The following is a 19,371-nucleotide window of genomic DNA, read 5'->3' on the forward strand; positions in this document are numbered from 1 at the left end:
AAAAGCTAGAAATTTGCATTTCATGGTATAAGCGTACTAGTCTTTCAAATACTGATTTTATATAAACTGAGATGGCATCATGATACTTCTTGTTCCTGATTGTCCCAAAGTTCTGTAAGCCATATAACTTACTTCCTTCATACCAAAATACATGACAATCCTAATTTTCGCATAACGTTTTAACCATCGATCTTATTAAAAAATTTAGTGTAAATATATATATTCAAAAATTTAGTATAAATATGTAAAGTATGAGTTAAGACCATAATTTCTCCTATGGTAAAACAAGTCACAACGAGATAAATAATATTTATTTACTTATTACGATAAGACGAATTATTAAACGTCATGCGAAAAGTACACATTTCGGGACTGTGGGAGTATTTAGTTATTTCCCATTATTTTATAGTATCTTATTTCCGTCTTTTTTTTTACTTGCATACTCTGCACGACCGCACCCACACTCAAGACGCTTCAAGCTCAGCAGCGAATGGATCGAGCTCGCTAGCTTAGCTATAGCTTCGAGGCTCAAGCAGTAGTCGACTTCTTGACTTCGTCGCCGACATGGCCGCCGGTGGCACTGGCACGCAGCACCATCGTCTCAATGGTGAGCCCCGGCCCGACCCCAACCATGGCACCCCACTCGCAGTACTCGTCCGACTCCTCCTCCTCTTCTTCCCCACCATCCCGCCGCCGGCGCCGGCGTCGCAGCTCGTCGAGGACGAAGATGATCGCGGCGCCGCTCATGTTGCCGTACTCGCTCAGCACCCGCCGGCTCGCCGCCAGCTTCCCGGGCTCCAGCCGGAGACCCGCCTCGTAGCTGTCCAAGATAGCGCGGCCGCCCGGGTGCATCGCCCATAAGAGGTGGTTCCATCCGCCGCCGCAGCCGGCGAGGCCGAGCGGCGCCAGCGCGTCCTCCATGCACCGCTCGATGCCGGCGCGCACCAGCGCCGGCACCTCGCCGGAGATCTTGTAGTCGAGGCCGCGCTCGCTCAGCTGCAGGGAGACTCTCTGGTGGGTCCCGGCTATGGTGGTCTGCGACGCGGACAACATGTGGAAGATGGGGGGGTGTTCGACGGGGGCTCCCGGGTCGTCGTCGCCGTCGGTGCCCACGATGACAGCACCGGCGCCATCGCCGAACAGCGACGCGGCGACGAGGGCGTCGAGGCGGGCCTCGTCGGGGGCGGCGAGCGCTATGAGGAAGACCTCCGCGCACGCCACGAGCACGCGCGCGCGGCGGTTGCTCTCGGCGATGTCCTTGGCGAGGCGGAGCGCGCTGCAGCCGGCGGAGCAGCCGTGCATGTAGAGGACGGTGCGCTGGACGGTGGCGCGGAGGCCGAGGAGCTCCGCGAGCCGCGCGTCGGCGCCGGGGGCGTGGGCGCCGGCGTTGGTGGAGACGACGAGGTGGGTGATGTCCGCGGCGGGGCGGCCCCACTCGGCGATCGCCCTCGCCGCCGCGGCCATGGCCAGCTCCGGCACGGCGTCCCTGGCGATGCCGAGGCGCGCGTCGAGGGACGGGGCGGCGCGGTCGAGGAGCTCTGGATGGGCAGCGATCATGTCCTCCGTGAGGCACAAATGGCGCTTCCTGATGCCTGATTTGTCACCTGCCAATGAAGCGAAAATGTTTCAACATTAACAGAGAAACTGAAGGAATTAAAAGATGGAGAAACGGTTTCAACATAAAATAAAAGGATTAATAAAAGGTTAATAGTTTTAGTATTTCTCTGTTATTTTAGTGGATTAATAGCTTGAAACTGAAGGAATCTAATGTCTCAACATTAAATTAAAAACATCTGATGAAGCATATCATCGTTTAAGAAATCTCACACATCCTCTTCATCTTGGCTTTAAGGTCGACCAGGTGGTCGCTCTTGGTGACCCGGAAGTACCAGTCGACGTACTCCTCCTGGGCCACGCACTTCGCCGGGTTCGCCGTCCCGATGGCGAGCACGGTGGCGTGCGCGGTCTCCATCGTCGGCAGTGGGCTCGCCATGGCAGTCGCCGTCGTCGTCGTCGTTGCCGAGATCGAGAACGAAAAGCACTGTAAGGTGAGAGAGGATGCACACAAGAAGGCCAAAGCACTGTACTCTATATATATTGCAATGGCTGAATTGAAAGCTACGGAGTATTAAGCGATCGAGAGAGTGTATTCTATCTGAACCTTAATTAATTGGCTCCAATCTGCCAACGACCATGAGCTAGCTTAGCATGCAAACGAGCTGCATTGCATGCTAGATTTCGCATGATTCATGCTAATATTGGCATGGTGTTTTACTGATATTACACATGTTGCAACAGATTGAAAGAGCGGAATTAGAGATTTCAGCATATGTGCTCGATCAGCAGCGGACAGATTTAAGCATCGTTAGCCTACCTGCAGGTTGGGAATGCTTGATGTAATTTAATTGGAAATATATGGCAACAATTTACAAATTGGATGTCAGGGAAATATCACAGATTGTTCCAGAAGAACAATGTATAATTTGGAAACTAAAGATGTCCCAGACGGTGCTTGCGCCGGAGGTGGGGGGTGACATTTGTTTTGTGACGGAGTCATAACTGTTCATAGGGTGACGAGAGCTGGGCAATGATAACCCTTAATACCTCGAGCCAATCAATGCAGAGGTGATCAATAGTTAAGAGAGCTTATGGCAAAAGTCTTGTTTGCTCCGTGTCTGGTGTGGATTATGTCGACTTCCGTGGGCAGCGGTTTTCTCCTTAGAGGCCTTCTTAGATAGTTCTCTCTTCCTTTCAGGTGAAAGCGTTATCTGTTGTTTGGGACAGATGTTACCAACATCTTTGAGGTTGTATCCTCTTGGAGCCTTCGCCTAGATGATTCTGATCCTCGATTGGGTTGGTTAGGATGTTGTGACAGTTATCAGTTTCTTTTAAATTAACCATGTATGGTTTTTGGTCTAGTTTTTCTGGGACATTTAATTATTTGCCACTTTTGAAATATGCCAATTAAGAATTTGTCACTCGCTATCTATGACATGTGGGCCCTCATGTGTCTATGATATATGGTTCAGCGTCGCAAGTTCTTTAGAACCACTCGTAAGAGTGGCAAATAGTTAATTATTTCAGTTTTTCTCGTAAATTAGGTCAATCTTTTTCGATTTCAGACCAATTCGCATGGTGCGTTAGCGTGACAGGATTTTCTGGAGTACATTGCTTGTTCGGTGACTGTGATAGGGGATGGATAGTGCCTAGCCCTCTCCAAGACTCCAACATATTATTTTGACACATAATTATAAACCATCTATCTATTATATACTAAAAGTCCATTAAACTTTCTACAAACGCTTCTAAGCCACATGGCATCTCTACAAATGCTTCTAGGCCGCCAAGTGGCGCTCTAATAAATAACTTCCTACAAACGCTTCTAAGCCACCACATGGCATCTCTACAAATGCTCCTAGGCTGCCAAGTGGCGCTCTAATAAATTGGAGAAATTCTAAGAAAAACTAAAATATCTAACCATTGATTTTCATTTAATCTGTTTGAACCCATATTTTTTAACCGTTAGATCTGATATTAAAAAATACCAAATAGATTTATATTAGAATGCGTCACATTCTATGTCGATCCATCCCGTACGTGTATACATACTTTGTACGTACTCCCTCCATACCCACAAAACAAGTCGTTTAGGACAAGATTGTGCTTACCAAGGAGTGATTAATTTGAGGCTATTCTTCTATGTTTGCCCCTATTAAATGAGGGTGCGGGTACATTCATTTGAGAAGCAAACGCTAGTGCAGCGATGTTTGAAGGTTGAGTGCTTGGGTTCGATACTTGGTGGGCTCATTATTTTTTTGCTGATTTTGCATGGCGCTTGCGTGCGTATTTTTGGGCGCGTATTTTTCGTTTTTTTCGTCTGGGCACTCTGTTTTTGCGTATGTTGGGCATGTATTTTTCGTTTTTTCGTCTGGGCACTTTGTTTTTTTTTTCTGATTTTGCATGGCGCTCTCGGGGGTGTTTTTTGGGCGCGTATTTTTCGTTCTTTTCACGGGTAGATGCCGTTTCAGTTTCGCCATGCCTATTTAAACGGCTTCTTCTCTTTCCATTATTGTGCTTAACCTGCTCACTTTTAGTCCGCGAGAGTTTCCATCTACTGCATGCAATGGCTGTTCCAGCTGTTGCTGGCTTTGATTTGAATGTCTGCCTAGAAGAAGATGAGGACGGCAATGTTCCCTTCCATCTCAACGAGCCAATATTGGAGGATCACAACGTTAATGGTAATGTGTTTGTTCTTTCCTTTTTTTTATATTCACAGCAACAACATCAACTAAGTTTCTATTCTAAGTTTTTTCTTTCCTTTTTCCGACAGGATTTGATTTGAACATGCCACTAGATGAATTTGGTGTAGTTGATTTAGATTTTTTACAAAACCACGCTGGTAATCTTGATCTCAGTTTGTTCTTTCCTTTTTCATTTTTTTATTAAAGAAGTGGCTAGTTTTTTTGAATGTGCTTGTTTTTTTTTCTTTGACTAGAACATGATGTACAGAACCAAGCTCCTGTTGAAGGACAGCATCGAAGGAAGGACATGACAGAAGAAGTCACAAAACAAGTGTACCAAGCATTGTTGAAGGACAACAAGAATGGGAAACTAGGCAAGAAAGATACAAGAAGGGTTGCTGATCAATTTGGAGTGCACATTCGATCAGTTCAGCGCTTATGGAAGCGAGGTAAAATCCAACTTACTCATAACATTCCGGTTGTGGTTGCTAGTCACAAGAAGGGTAGATCTGGTCATAAGGCAATCCCTCTTGATTTGGAACAATTGCGCAACATTCCTCTCAAGCAAAGAATGACCATAGAAGATGTGTCTAGTAAACTTGGTATTTCCAAATCTAGAGTACAAAGGTATTTGAAAAAAGGTTTGCTTAGACGGCACTCTAGTAGCATCAAACCATACCTCACAGATGCTAACAAGAAGACTAGGTTGAAGTGGTGTGTTGACATGATTGATCGAAGTTTGGTTGGTGATCCAAGATTTAAGGATTTTTTTGACTATGTGTTCATTGATGAAAAATGGTTCTACCTCTCTCAAAAATCTGAGAAGTATTACTTGCTACCCGAGGAAGATGAACCACATCGCACTTGTAAGAACAAGAATTACATCCCTAGGTTCATGTTCTTGTGTGTTTGTGCTCGGCCAAGGTTTAGGAATGGAGAATGTGTTTTTGATGGTAAAATTGGTTGTTTTCCACTTGTCACTTATGAACATGCTGTGAGAAGTAGTCAGAATCGTCTTCGTGGAGAACTAGTAATCAAGCCAATAACTTCAATAACAAGAGATGTGATTAGAGATTTCATGGTAAACAAAGTGTTGCCTGCCATTCGAGCCAAATGGCCAAGAGAAGATGTGAACAAATCAATTTTTATACAACAAGACAATGCACCTTCCCATTTGAAATTGGATGATCCTGATTTTTGTGAGGCTGCTAGGGAAGAAGGGTTTGACATTCGCCTAGTTTGTCAACCACCCAATTCTCCGGATTTTAACACTCTAGACTTGGGGTTTTTTCGAGCTATTCAAGCAATTCAATACAAAAAGGAGGCAAAGACAATAAAAGATCTAGTTCCAGCCGTGGAACAGGTAAATGGATCCATTGTTCACTTGTTTCATTGTTTTGTTCAACAATTAAAGTACTCGGTGAAAGATTTATTCCACACATGTTTTGCAGGCATTCTTAGAGTACTCTCCATGGAAAGCAAACAGAATGTTTGTAACACTACAAACTGTTTTGAAGGAAGCCATGAAAGTAAAAGGTGGCAACAAGATCAAAATTCCTCACATGCAAAAGGAAAAACTAGAGAGAGAAGATCGGCTGCCATTGCAAATCTCATGTGAAGCATCCTTGCTTGCTGAATGCATTGCTAGTCTCCCTGCAGCAAATTAGAAGTAGAATATTAGATGATACAAGCATGTTAGTCTTTGCAACACGCTAGCCAAAGCAAGAATATTAGTAGCAAATTAGTTTTTGCTTGCATGTTAGGTCGACTGAATGAGACATGTAACTTACTGTTCTTGCTTCATCTTTGCATCTTCCAACTCCTTCATACTGTAGATCTCGTCCAACTTTTTGATAACATGCTTAGGAAGAAGTATGGTTTCACCATCCATTTTAAGTTTCTCCACATCAGGAATGTATAACTCACAATCAAACTTTTCCATGTTATGCAAAAACCTTGCTATGAGGTCGTAGTCTTCATGTAAAAGGCCACAACGGGCACACCTGCGAGCACGGCGGCGAGCTTGGAAGCATGCTTCTCCGAAGACGCCGCCAGCGTGGAATGTGCCGCAGCGAGGACACTGCACCACCTCGACGGAGTCCGGCGCCACCTTGACGAAGTCCGGCGCCACCTTGACGGACTCCGGCACCACCTCGACGGAGTCCGGCACCTCGACGGAGTCCAACGCCATCTCCGATTCTAGCCCCTCGACGGAGTCCAGTGCGTTGACGATGTCCAGGGCGTCGACGGAGTCCAGCACCTCGACGGACTTCAGCGACTCGACGTACTCCATGGCGCGACCAAGCTCTGAACCCTAACTACAGCCGGGCGGCGAGGAAGAGAGACGCGCGTGTGCGAGCGGCAAGCGACGAGCGTGTGCTGCATGCGGGAGACGAAGAGGAAAGATCGAGCGCCATTAATCACGTCCATTCAGCTTAAGGCGGCATTAATCACGTCGCCTCGTTTCTTGCCTCGCCGCTCGTTGCTCGGCTCTCGCGTCAGGGGCATACGCGTCCAAACTAAACCCCGCTGAGGAACGACGACTTGTTTTGTGAAAACGGGTAAGAGCCCAGAACGACTTGTTTTGTGGGTATGGAGGGAGCACGTGTCCCCCCTTCCCTTCTTTTCTTTTTTCTTTTTTTCACTCTCATGAGACAAAAACCAAATTAATAATTTCAGCCAATAGTTATAAAAATATATGTTATTTTGAGTTGTATTCTACGCACAAGTCCATTAAACTTCCTATAAACACACTCAAGTCACCATGTGACATCCTACATACTCTTCTAAACCGTTATGTGACACTCTAATAAATTAGAGAAAATCTTAAAAATTATGAGAAAAAAAAATCACCATCCGTTATAACTTATAAACTGGTGAATCTATTATTTCTAACCATTAGATATATCTCAAGGATCTGTTTCCAATAAAAGAAATCTCCCCTCTATATATACATACTCCTCCTCCCTCTCCTATTTTATACTCCCTACATTCTAAAATATTTGACACCGTTGACTTTTTTAAAAATGTTTGACCGTTCGTCTTATTCAAAAAATTTAAGTAATTATTAATTCTTTTCCTATCATTTGATTTATTGTTAAATATACTTTTATATATGTATACATATAGTTTTACACATTTCACAAAAGTAAGTTTTTGAATAAGACGAACGGTCTAATATATTTAAAAAAGTCAACGGCGTCAAATATTTAGGGAATGAGGGAGTACCTAGCAACCCCATCTAAAAAAACTTAAGTGATCATAATTGTTTCTAAGTTATATAATAAACCACAACGATGCAGATAAATCAAAACATTGAATAGGTTTTCAACGTGTGTGCTGCTTGCTTTAATTTGGTTATCCAAATAGGCTAACCTATTCTTGCTAGGGATTATCAATGCAATTAGCATGAGGTCTGCTACAAATAAGGGTGTGCACGTGTTTTCATCCTGCTAAGCTCTACTAGACGATTTATCTTTTTACTGGCTAAACAACAAGCACCCTAAATAATCATCAAATTTGCAAACACATCTAAATTTAGATCCATGGTGTCTTTAAAAAACTTAATGATTCAACCGTGGTAAACTTCTACGGAAAAGAATAATTTCTAGGGCATGTCATCCTAATTACCATTTAAAAATAAAAAAAATATAAACTAAAAAAAATACAAACACTCCTATACTTCCACGTGGTACGCCTATAAACACTACCAAACCGCCACATGGTATTATAATAAATTGGTAAACCATCTATTTTTCAACTATTATATTTATCTTTTTTTCCTTAAAAAAATCACAATCCACATCCATCGCCTCTCTCCCACCGGCACAACTATCCTCTCCCCACTAGCCCACCCTTCACACCACCCTACGCACGTAAGTATACATACATACACTTTCTCCGTCTCCAATAATTCTTTCTCTCACCTTCCTATTTTATAAATAACAATTTTAATTATAAAAAAAAATTATGAAGAAAACAAATCTAACCATCAATTTTCAATTAAATTGGCGGACTCATAATTTGATCAATTTTTATTTAAATAAGTGGAGTTATAATTTTAACAATTGGATTTAAAGACATAAATAATTCAAACAGATGAACGCATTAAATCTACCTCAATAAAAATAAAATCTCATTACCAAATAACAACGAAACATTGAAAAACATGACAACGCATCTTATATATTCTTGAATCGTTTTACATAGTAAAGATCGATTAAACATGCTCTATAGTACTCTTAAGTCACCACAGTCACCACGTATGATATTTTAAAACTTTGAAAAAATTGAAATTCAAAGAAAAAATAAAGTATATATATCTATCCACTTAATTTGATGACACATTATTTTTAACTATTAGAATACCTTTCTCTTTATAAAAAAACTTAAGCCACCACATGTCATGTCTTAAATATCCTTAGAATGAGAAAACAACAAATCATAGGTTCTCACTTAGATTATTTACAAAGATTAAAAAAAACAATGTACCCTCCACCTCCCTCTCCAATCACATGCACATAACACTATTGCATTGCGAACCCTTTCTCATATCTGATTCGAGTTCTATGCTATTCATTTCTCTCCAGTCTCCTCCCTATTTTCAGCTACTAAACTAAAGAGATAAACAAATATTAAAAAGACCATAATTTTAAGCTACACTTATAATTTTATTTTATATATCATCTAATCGATTTTAGATGATGGTTTCTTTTTCATATAAGGTCGCCACATGTTACCCCATAAATCCTCCTAGGCCTTTTTAAACCGATGAACCTATTATTTCCAACCATTAGATCTATCTCATATTAAAAGACAAGCGTGTATTCATAATACATCATCTTCCAAAATAATATATTGCACAACTATATATCTTCATCCAATATTATTCACGCTAGGTTGCATGGAGTCTCACACACACTCTACATGGAACGTTCACATATGGATTCTCAAACTAAACAATAATATTAGGCTATATTAACCCATGCATTTAGTGGAGCCACATATCCCACCCAATTCATCCGTCAATAAACAATGACAACCTATACTCAATTAAAAAAATCTTACTTTTGAATTTACACTTAATTTGCTATTTGCTATACATGTTTTCTAACACAAAATATGAGTACCTACTTTTTAGATGATGAAGAATATTATAAATAATTGCTTGTAGGGATTAATTAAATATGGTATGTTATAAAGATAACTAATAGCTAGGTTAGAACATTATAAAAGCAATGCTAATGAAAATAATTTATGGAGAAATCATATATTGTAGATGTTCAACATAGTCTACGACACATGCCCGCGCATTCGCGCGAGCTATCTTCCTAGTTAAACTAATTACGTAATTGAACTAAGTAAAACTGGATTAGTCTCCTTCCACGTCTAAATCCTAGCTCCGTCACTAATATCGCTCCTCGTGTCTGAACACGTATACATTGCTTTTTATAAAAAAAAATTACACAGTACAACGCATATATTGCTTAACATGACTCTAATTCCACTCCTTTCACATGTTAACATGTGTAATACCATGTGACCGTGTGATGATCGATCGATGATCACCATTGGCATGTGCATCAGCAAAATCTCGCACGCACGCACGCACGCGCATTGGTGTAAGCTATATATAGCCCCTGATCATCTGTGTGCATCTTACAGTGCAGAGGAGCAAGCAATTGCACATCACTCGACAGTCCACACAGTGCATATAATCGATCTCTCTGCGATCGACCGCGGCTGCGCCATGGCGGCGCGACAGCAGCACGCCGCCGTGCTCGCCATCGGCACGGCGAACCCGGCGAAGTGCGTGGTGGCGCAGGAGGAGTTCGTCGACTGGTACTTCCGGGTCACCCAGAGCGACCACCTCCCCGACCTTAAAGCCAAGATGAAGAGGATGTGTAAGATTATCTCTTATATCTCTTCTTATATTGCTATTTTTCTTACCCTTATTTATTACTACCTACGTTTTAGGCTATAAAACGTTTTGATTTTTAGTCAAAATTAAATTACTCTAACTTCGACTAACTCTATAAAAAAAATAGTATAAATAGTATAGTTTCATTAAATCTATAATTGAATAAATTTTCATAATATATTTGTCTTGGGTTAAAAATATTAGTACATTTTTTTGTACAAAATTAGTTAAATTTAGAGTAGTTTGAATTTGACAAAAGTTAAAATGTATTGTAACCTAAAACAGAGGGATTACCAAACTAGTGCACACAGTCTTTTTGTTTTCTTTTCGATTACACGGTAGACGCATAGGCACACATAACACTACACATGTAATACCATACTCATATCATTCGTGAATGTATCTGCTAATACATACTCTAAGAGACAGAAAGCAAAGATACATATCTAATCTGACTAAATTTGTGTTGAAAATTTATATGTATGTGTGTAATATTCGTGAGATGCTCTAGTTTTTTTTATCTTGAGTAATTTGCAAAGATGATTAAGGTGGTGTTTGAATGTCCTGAAGATGAACATGAAGATTTAAGTGTTTTACGTAAAATGAGGTTGTAATAACGTGTGATTAATTGAGTTTTAATTATTCTAAACTTGAAAAATAGAGGATGTTTCTGCTGACGTTGAAACCGTGATTTAATTTGCTTCATTTCCAGGTGACAAATCAGCCATCAAGAAACGCCATTTCTACCACTCCGAGGAGACGATCGCCGGCCACCCTGAGTTCATCAACCGCGCTCTTCCTTCCCTCGACGCGCGCCTCGGCATCGCCAAGGACGCCGTGCCGGAGCTGGCCATGGCCGCCGCGGCGAGGGCGATCGCCGAGTGGGGCCGCCCCGCCGCGGACGTCACCCACCTCGTCGTCTCCACCAACGCCGGCGCCCACGCGCCCGGCGCCGACGCGCGGCTCGCGGCGCTCCTCGGCCTCCGCGCCACCGTGCAGCGCGCCGTCCTCTACATGCACGGCTGCAACGCCGGCTGCACCGCGCTCCGCCTCGCCAAGGACATCGCCGAGAACAACCGCGGCGCGCGCGTGCTCGTGGCGTGCGCGGAGGTGACGCTCCCGCTGTTCGCGGCCCCCTACGAGGCGCGCCTCGACGCGCTCGTCGCCATGGCACTGTTCGGCGACGGCGCCGGCGCCGCCGTCGTGGGCGCGGACCCGACGACCCCCGTCGAACACCCGATCTTCCACGTGGTGTCGGCGTCGCAGGCGACCATTCCGGGGACCGAGGAGGGAGTCTCCCTGCTGCTGGGCGAGCGCGGCCTCGACTGCAGGATCTCCGGCGAGGTGGCGGCGCTGGTGCGCGGCGGCGTCGAGCGGTGCCTGCTCGACGCGCTGACGCCGCTCGGCCTCGGCGCCGGCGCCGGCGGGTGGAACCACCTCTTCTGGGCGATGCACCCGGGCGGGCGCGCGATCTTGGACGCCTACGAGGCGGCTCTCCGGCTGGAGCCCGGGAAGCTGGCGGCGAGCCGGCGGGTGCTGAGCGAGTACGGCAACATGAGCTGCGCGGCGATCATCTTCGTCCTCGATGAGCTGCGACGCCGGTGCCGGCGGGATGGTGGGGAAGAAGAGGAGGAGTCGGACGAGTACTGCGAGTGGGGAGCTATGGTTGGGCTCGGGCCGGGGCTCACCATTGAGACGATCGTGCTGCGTGCCACCGGCGGCGGCCATGTCGACGACGAAGGCAAGAAGTCCATTGCGGCCTAATTACGGAGTACTTGAAGTACTGCTTCCTGCTTAATTTGAACTTCAACTTGAAGTACTCCAATGGCGCTAATTGCGGCCTAATTTAAATTAGCGCCATTGGTTGCCAATCGAGTTTGAACTTGAACTTAAAGTACTGCTTCCTGCTTAATTGAAGCAGTAGACTTATATATATATATATATATAGGACACTCATATGGGGCACCATGGTGCCCGGGCACCATGGTATGAAATACACAAATTCGTCCAAATTTTTCAAAATTTTCAAATTGTGAGTATATACCTAGTTATAAGTATTCGATTCATACCTATACCTAGCAACAAAACAACTCAAATTTAACTTTATTTCACAATCCATTATTACATACCTAACTAATTATATGTTTGGATGCTATATACCTAGAATCAAAATCTAACAAAAGCAAGTTTGAATTCAGTTCAAACTTGCTTTGAACTAGTTAGTAAAGTAGTTAACGTTAATACCTAAATATTTGAAAAAGTTTCATACTCATTTGAATTGGGTATATAGTAAATTTCAATCATGGTGCCCGGGCACCATGGAGCACCAAACAAATTTACTATATATATATATATATATATATATGTATATATATATATATATATATATATATATATATATATATATATATGTATATATATATATATATATGTATGTGTGTGTGTGTGCAGGCTTAAGAGTTGTCCCAAGTTAAAATAAAGGGAAATAATGTAAGTTGCGTATAAAATTAATAAAGATCTTATATTTTGATACTACATTCCTTCGGTTTAAAAGTACGTGTCGTTTAGGTTTTTTTTTTTATAATTATTGGTTTTTATAAGGTAAAATATAAACGGTGAGGCCTCTCTATTTAGTCTTAACGAGAGACACATCGTACATTAGAGAAAGACTATACATCTATATAGACATGCATGTCTTTTTTTCCCTTTTTATGAACTAAGGAGGAAGCCCGCGCAGATGCGCGGGAAATTTATTTATTCTTTATTAAAAGAATGTTAAAATATATTATTTTACCATATTTCATTTAAAGATCATAGATTATCTTATCTCTACCCTGAAATTGACCATAGACTTTGATACACTAAATTAAATTATAAAGATGTCTATCATATTAAAAAAAATCAATTATAAAGATGTCTCTCATATTAAAAAAAAATCAATGTGTCATGGTTATATATAAACTCCTCTATGACAACTACTTATTATATTTTTGTTCTCTTGAAAGAGCTAGGTGCCTTCTTAATAGAATTTTAATAGATAGAATTGCTTATAAAAAAACTTAATATATCATTAATGTAATAAAAAAATCATCTCCATTTGATACTGAAGTGCACATGTTTCACTTGTATCTAAATGTATAAATATTTTTAAATAACACTTCTACCAATTAATAAGAGAAAACCATTAAAATTAGATATAAGTACCCACCTAACGTGTGAAGTTGGTCATAGCTTTTTTCTCTAATGCCTTGAAATATGAGTCCTGCATCAACGTAGCTATACCCCTCAAGACTAACATCGATCACAAATTTAACACCTAACTCACTATCTACGTACACACTTATAAAAAATGTATTTGTAAGTAGGCTTGGGTTCTACTGCCTAGAGTGAAAGGAGTCACAGATGACTCGATGGACTGATTGTATATAGGTAGGTACAAACATAATAAAGTTTTAGTTTTAAATTTGAGGATTAGGAGGGAAAAATTAAAAAAAATTAATCATACGTGCGTACGTATGTTTTTCCAGGTTTTTTTATATGAATAGTAATTATTTTCATGTGGTACGTACATGAGAGATTAATATATATGGAGGGATTACTTTAATACATCTAATCTAATGTTTAAAAATAATGGGTCACGTGGTGGCTTAGGAGCGTTTGTATGAAGTTCAATGGCCTTTTAGTATATAATAATATTCTTCCCTCAATGGTTAGTGGATATCAGTACTTATATACATAGAATTGATATAATGGTTTAAGTGTAACATAGAATTGATACATAAGGCAAGTCATGTATGAGTCGAGCACACTGGACCTTATATACTATATACTCCGATTAACTTAAGTTTAAACTCCAAAGATCGAAGAGGAAATGATCAACATATACACCTCCGATTCCTCTTAACTAAGACATATCGGTCTGGTTCAATTATTTTTTATAGTCCTTTAAATACTAAAGATATAATTATAACAAAATATTTATATGGACGTAGCTAGATTTTCATTATTGTGATAATTCATATTTTAAAGCGGAGATAATATTTTTAATGCTAATCACAATTAGATTATTTTAGTTTGGGATATTCTAGATTGGTTTAAATATTAAAGTTGTGGTGATGTCAATTTTTCATGAACTATTTAAGTAACATTACTTTGTTTTGTGAAAAATAATATTATTTTAACATGTCAATATTTTAGAACGGTGGTATTGTTTTTTTGATTGCTAATCAGAACTAATTATAGTAATTTATTTTGTGGTACTATAGAGCTAATCTAATTATGCATGATTGTGAAGTGATAAATGATGATATGATCTACATTATCTATTTTCTGCACAATCTTTTTTGTTAGTGGAATGGCATGCGAAAGGTCCTGATATGATTTGAAATAATAGAGGAAATTATTTTTGTAATGTTGCTCACGATTTAAGTGTTTTTATTTTTTTTCATATCTATGATATTTAATTTATTTATGAATGTTTTATAAAGTGATACATCATCATATGATATACATTGCCATTTTTTATATTTTTTTAACAGCTTCAATTGCATCCTAAGGTTAGGATATGATAAAAATCAAATATTTGTTATGAGTTAAAGAATGTAGTAGTTTTTATTTATTCGAATGGTTAATTAAGCACCATGGATATGATAACGAAGAATGATAAAAAATATTTACGTGCAATTTAAAGGTTATGATTATTTCCCTATACGAAAATTATTTTAAAATATTATTTTTAATTATAACAAAACTTAAAAGAAAAAAAGAGAGAGAAGAATTGATAGGGGAAGGGATACCTACGTACGTACGTAACATATGGGAGAAGGGTGGGCTGGTGGGGAAGAGGGGAGGGAGGTGGATTGTGGGTTTTTTTTTTCTAAAAATAAATCTAATACATGAAAATAGTGGGCCTTCGAAAAATAAATCTAATAGATGAAAATAGTGGGCTACTGATTTATTAGGGAGCCATGTGGTAGTTTAGGAGCGTTTGTAGGAGTCATATGTGGTGATTTGAGAGCGTTTGTAGGAAGTTTAATGGACTTTTAGTATATAATAGAAGATTCTCTCAAATTTCTTATCCGATCTAATAATCTAATTACCCCATTGTGTTAATTGTAATTAAATATTTACAATAAAATATTACAAGCTTATATTACGATGAAAAAATATTTATATTTATATATTACTTTTATTATATACGTAAGTTAGTTTTATCATATATATAAATTACTTTTCCATTTAACTAAATTGCTTCTTATATATTCATAATGCTCTAAGTTGATTATTTTATTATTGCTTTTAGTCAATTCTATAATTTGTGGACTTTAAATTTAATTTTAGCTAGACCATATTTTTCTCCCAGCAATGAATTTACTTCTAATATTGTAACAACTTACTTTCATTTTGTGCTAAATTACTTTTATGATTTATGTAAATTACTTTTAGACTTTATTGAGTTTACTTTCATAAATGTATTTACTTAAAAATCTTCTCTACATTTTGGTTGTAAATTTACTCTACATAATTTCTTATTTCAACTCAGTTATAATGTAATTACTTCAAATGCTATAGAGAGTAACTTCTATTGTAGTTACTTCAACAATTTAAATACATTACTTTTAAATTAATAAAATGTTTGAATATATTCAACATGGATCTTGTTTTGTCACATATTTTATGTGAAGTACAATGATGCAAATAGATCTTAAAAATAATATGTGATTTAAAATATATATAAGTCATTAAAGAGATTAAAAAAGGAATGCACCATAGGCTAAAGGGGATTTATACTTGGGATGACGTGGTCTCCGGTTAGGACTAAATCACTACCTTGCACTACCTAGTCGTCCTATTTATAAATATCTGTGCAGTTTAACAAATACATGAGTATGGAATAGTTTCTCATGATAAATATAGAAATATAAATTGCATGATGTTAAACTATATGAGTTTGTAGAAATTTATGGCCAAAAGCTAAAATTTAAAGATATATTGACAGTTTTTTTGGGTGCTCATAAAAATAGAGTGTGCGTGTGTGTATTGTGGACGTGTACTTTTGTACTATGTTTCTAATAGAAAAAGTGAAGGATTCGATAGAAATCAACCCTAAATTTTCAGGCGGCGTACAGAAAAATCTGTCGCGTCTGGAATCTACTCTACCAGGGCCGGCGTACAGAAAAATCTGTCGTGTACTAATGGATTAACAATTCCATTCTAAATAATGCACATATTACACATGCATCTCCGCTAATGATATCTGTTTCGTAATTACGCAAGCATGCATGTGTTCCAGTAAAATAATGTTTGGCTATATTCATATGACAATTGCATGTTTGCATAATTGCGAGACAGATATTAATCGATTAATTTTCTTTGACAGATACATCGATTAATACTCTAACACCAGCCCGTCACCTCAAGAGCAAAAGCGAAGTTGGGAAACAAATGTTCAAAGTTGATCACCATCAAAACAGAATTTAACGTTTCGAATTGCTAAAAAAAAAAATTGGAGGGCACCGAAGTTTTAAATTTGCAGTGAAAAGTTGTGAAAAGTGAAATTCGAACAGCCTTAGCTGAACCTGCTCTTTTTTATTAAATATTTATAAATTCCAACAGAATCATTTTATTTCCGAAATGAAATTGAGAGAGCTTCAAGGATCAGAAGTGCACGGCGCGCAGCACCATCGTCTCGACGGTGACGCCCGGCCCGAACGCCACGGCGACGCCCCACTCGCAGCCGCGCTGCTCCCCCTCGCCGCGCGCGCGCCGCAGCTCGTCGAGCACGAAGAACACCGTCGCCCCGGCCATGTTCCCGAACTCGCCCAGCACGCGGCGGTTCGCCGCCAGCTTCCCGGGCGCCAGCGCCAGCCGCGCCTCCACGCTGTCCAGGATCGCGCGCCCGCCGGGGTGCACCGCCCAGAACAGCCCGTTCCAGCCGCCGCCGCCGTCGACGTCGACGTCGATGCCGATGCCGAGCGGGGCGAGCGCGTCGGCGACGCAGTGGGCGATGTGCTCGCCGACGAGGGACGGCATCTCGTGGGCGATGTGGTAGTCGAGGCCGCCCTTCCTGAGCTGCCCGGTGATGGCGTGCTCGGTGCCCGGGATGGTGGTCTGGGACGCGGACGCCATGTAGAAGATGGGGCGCTCGACGGGGACGACCGGGTCGGCGCCGACGACGGCGGCGCCGGCGCCGTCGCCGAAGATCCCTTGCAGGATGAGCGTGTCGAGGCAGCCATCCTCCGGGCCGCGGAACGCGATGAGGTTGAGCTCGGCGCAGGCCACCAGGACGCGCGCGCCGGGGGTGTTCTCGGCGAGGTCCTTGGCCAGGCGGAGCGCGCCGGAGCCGGCGGAGCAGCCGCCGAGGTACAGCAGCGTGCGGCGCACGGTGGGGCGGAGGCCGAGGACCCTCGCCAGGCGGACGTCGGCGCCGACCACGTGGCCGCCGGAGTTGGTGGTGACGACCAGATGGGTGATGTCGCCGGCCGGGCGGCCCCACTCCGCGATGGCCTTCCTCGCCGCCGCCGCCGCCGCGAGCTCCGGGACGGCGGCGGCGGCGACGTCGAGGCGCGCGTCCAGCGACGGCTGCGCGCGGTCGGCGAAGTCCGGGTGGTCGGCGAGCAGCTCCTCGGTGAGGTGGAAATGGCGCTTCTTGATGCCGGATTTGTCACCTGCAAGAAGGAATTAAGCCATGCAAACAAGGGCAATTTCGTCTCATGGCAAAAGCTGGAGATGTAAAATATTTCTATTATAAAAAAAACAAAGGTAATTTCACTTTTTCAGTAGCCAATAATGTATCAACTTTACTCAATAATTCTAGCATATTAATTGACTAACAAAATCAGATTTACATGAGCTAATCTAATGCTACCCTTCATTATAAAGTTGTATGTATACCGGCTAGTTCAACATAGAAATCTTAGACTGATGTAAAAGATCAGGGGCAAAATTCACTCATATTCCTAGCACACGTCAAATTTGAATGTTGTTATGATACATCCCTCTGTTTTGACATAAGAATGTACAAAATACTTACATATCCTCTTCATTTTAGCCTTGAGATCAGCGAGGTGCTCGCTGTTGGTGACCCGGAAGTACCAGTCGACGTACTCCTCCTGTGTCACCCAGCTCGCCGGGTTCGCCGTCCCGATGGCGAGCACGGCGGCGTGGCGATGGCCATGGCCGTCGCCGCCGCCGCCGCAGGGCGACGTGACGGCCGGACGGCGGCTTGCTGCAGTAGGAGTAGCCATGGTTGCTATTCTTCAGCCTTCTCCCTTCGTGATTTCGTGTGGTAACGAGGCAGCAGGGGCAAGGTAGCGGCGACTTGCTATTAGTAATTCCTTTGTTTATTGGTCGATATCTAAGACCAGGTTGATTAACCGTTTATATAAAAAGGCAAGCTGGCCAGTTAGTTGATCGAGCAGAGGCGACTTTAATTCTATATTGGATTATTGGTGCATGCTTGGGACAGGAGTTTGTAATTAAATCAGCATGCTTTGGATTATTGGTTCGCGACATCCGCGGTACTCTAACTGTCCCTGTCATCTGGCAATTCTCGGTGGTATAGGATCTTGTGCGTCACGTCCAGCTCACCCAAGTTAAGAGGATCGGCTTGTCTGGCGTTGGACGAGCGATCGACAAACTCCTATTACCATGCTTTCTTTCTGGGCCTCTACTCTTATGCATGTGCTAATCTATTGTGGTCGGCCAAAGGACCATCCAAATGTAAACTCTTTCTTTTGCTTGCGCTCCAGCAGCGCTACTGGACCGTCGATCTTCCGTTGAGGCGTGAAAGCAGCCACTCGGTTTGCCCCCTTCTGTGCCAGGAGCTTAAGACAGCGAAACGATTGTGTGTTCGCTCGATAGATCTGGCACCACGTGTTGTTACTGGCCGATTGTTCAGCCCTCGCTCCTGCCCATGGCAGCTCACTTTAAAATTGGTGGCCGACTTCTAGAGCCCTTCTCCCGAAGCCTCTCCGCAAGGGCTTCGATTTCTTTGTGTTGCTAGTGTCCTCGCAATTTTGGAAGGAAAGGATCTCAAGCAAGGGTTTTTATGTTTTTTTTCTCTCTCGTCTGTTCCTGCGGTGTTCGATTCAATCAAGCTGTAAGGTCATGTGTGGTCAACTGGTCAAGCTGTAAGGTCATGTGTGGTCAACTGGTCAAGCGCCAATACTGATCATCTAGGAGTCTTGTTGGGAGGATAATAGCACTTTT

General features: G+C 41.9%; 4 protein-coding genes across 4 annotated transcripts; 2 read left to right on the plus strand and 2 right to left on the minus strand.

Annotated features, from left to right (window-relative positions):
- Positions 1-306: 306 nt before the first annotated feature.
- LOC4350633 (bisdemethoxycurcumin synthase-like) lies at positions 307-2,088 on the minus strand. Its single transcript, XM_015761227.3, has 2 exons — positions 1,828-2,088; positions 307-1,604 (listed from the first exon to the last, which is right to left on the minus strand). Exons 1-2 carry the CDS (start codon positions 1,991-1,993, stop codon positions 529-531), a joined length of 1,242 nt encoding a protein of 413 aa, XP_015616713.1. The 5' UTR covers positions 1,994-2,088; the 3' UTR covers positions 307-528.
- A 2,035-nt stretch (positions 2,089-4,123) lies between these two features.
- Positions 4,124-5,908, plus strand: LOC112936996 (uncharacterized). The gene is made up of 4 exons (XM_026021685.1): positions 4,124-4,238; positions 4,331-4,399; positions 4,496-5,604; positions 5,693-5,908. Exons 1-4 carry the CDS (start codon positions 4,124-4,126, stop codon positions 5,906-5,908), a joined length of 1,509 nt encoding a protein of 502 aa, XP_025877470.1.
- Positions 5,909-9,909: 4,001 nt separating this feature from the next.
- Positions 9,910-12,451, plus strand: LOC4350634 (bisdemethoxycurcumin synthase-like). The gene is made up of 2 exons (XM_015760784.3): positions 9,910-10,144; positions 10,874-12,451. The coding sequence occupies exons 1-2, from the start codon at positions 9,991-9,993 to the stop codon at positions 11,923-11,925; spliced, it is 1,206 nt and encodes a 401-aa protein (XP_015616270.1). The 5' UTR covers positions 9,910-9,990; the 3' UTR covers positions 11,926-12,451.
- Positions 12,452-16,628: 4,177 nt separating this feature from the next.
- On the minus strand, positions 16,629-18,472 carry LOC4350635 (bisdemethoxycurcumin synthase-like). The gene is made up of 2 exons (XM_015760786.3): positions 18,194-18,472; positions 16,629-17,828 (listed from the first exon to the last, which is right to left on the minus strand). The coding sequence occupies exons 1-2, from the start codon at positions 18,405-18,407 to the stop codon at positions 16,819-16,821; spliced, it is 1,224 nt and encodes a 407-aa protein (XP_015616272.2). The 5' UTR covers positions 18,408-18,472; the 3' UTR covers positions 16,629-16,818.
- Positions 18,473-19,371: the final 899 nt, after the last annotated feature.

The sequence above is a fragment of the Oryza sativa genome, chromosome 11 (assembly GCF_034140825.1).
Source record: "Oryza sativa Japonica Group chromosome 11, ASM3414082v1".
Classification (NCBI taxonomy): domain Eukaryota; kingdom Viridiplantae; phylum Streptophyta; class Magnoliopsida; order Poales; family Poaceae; genus Oryza; species Oryza sativa.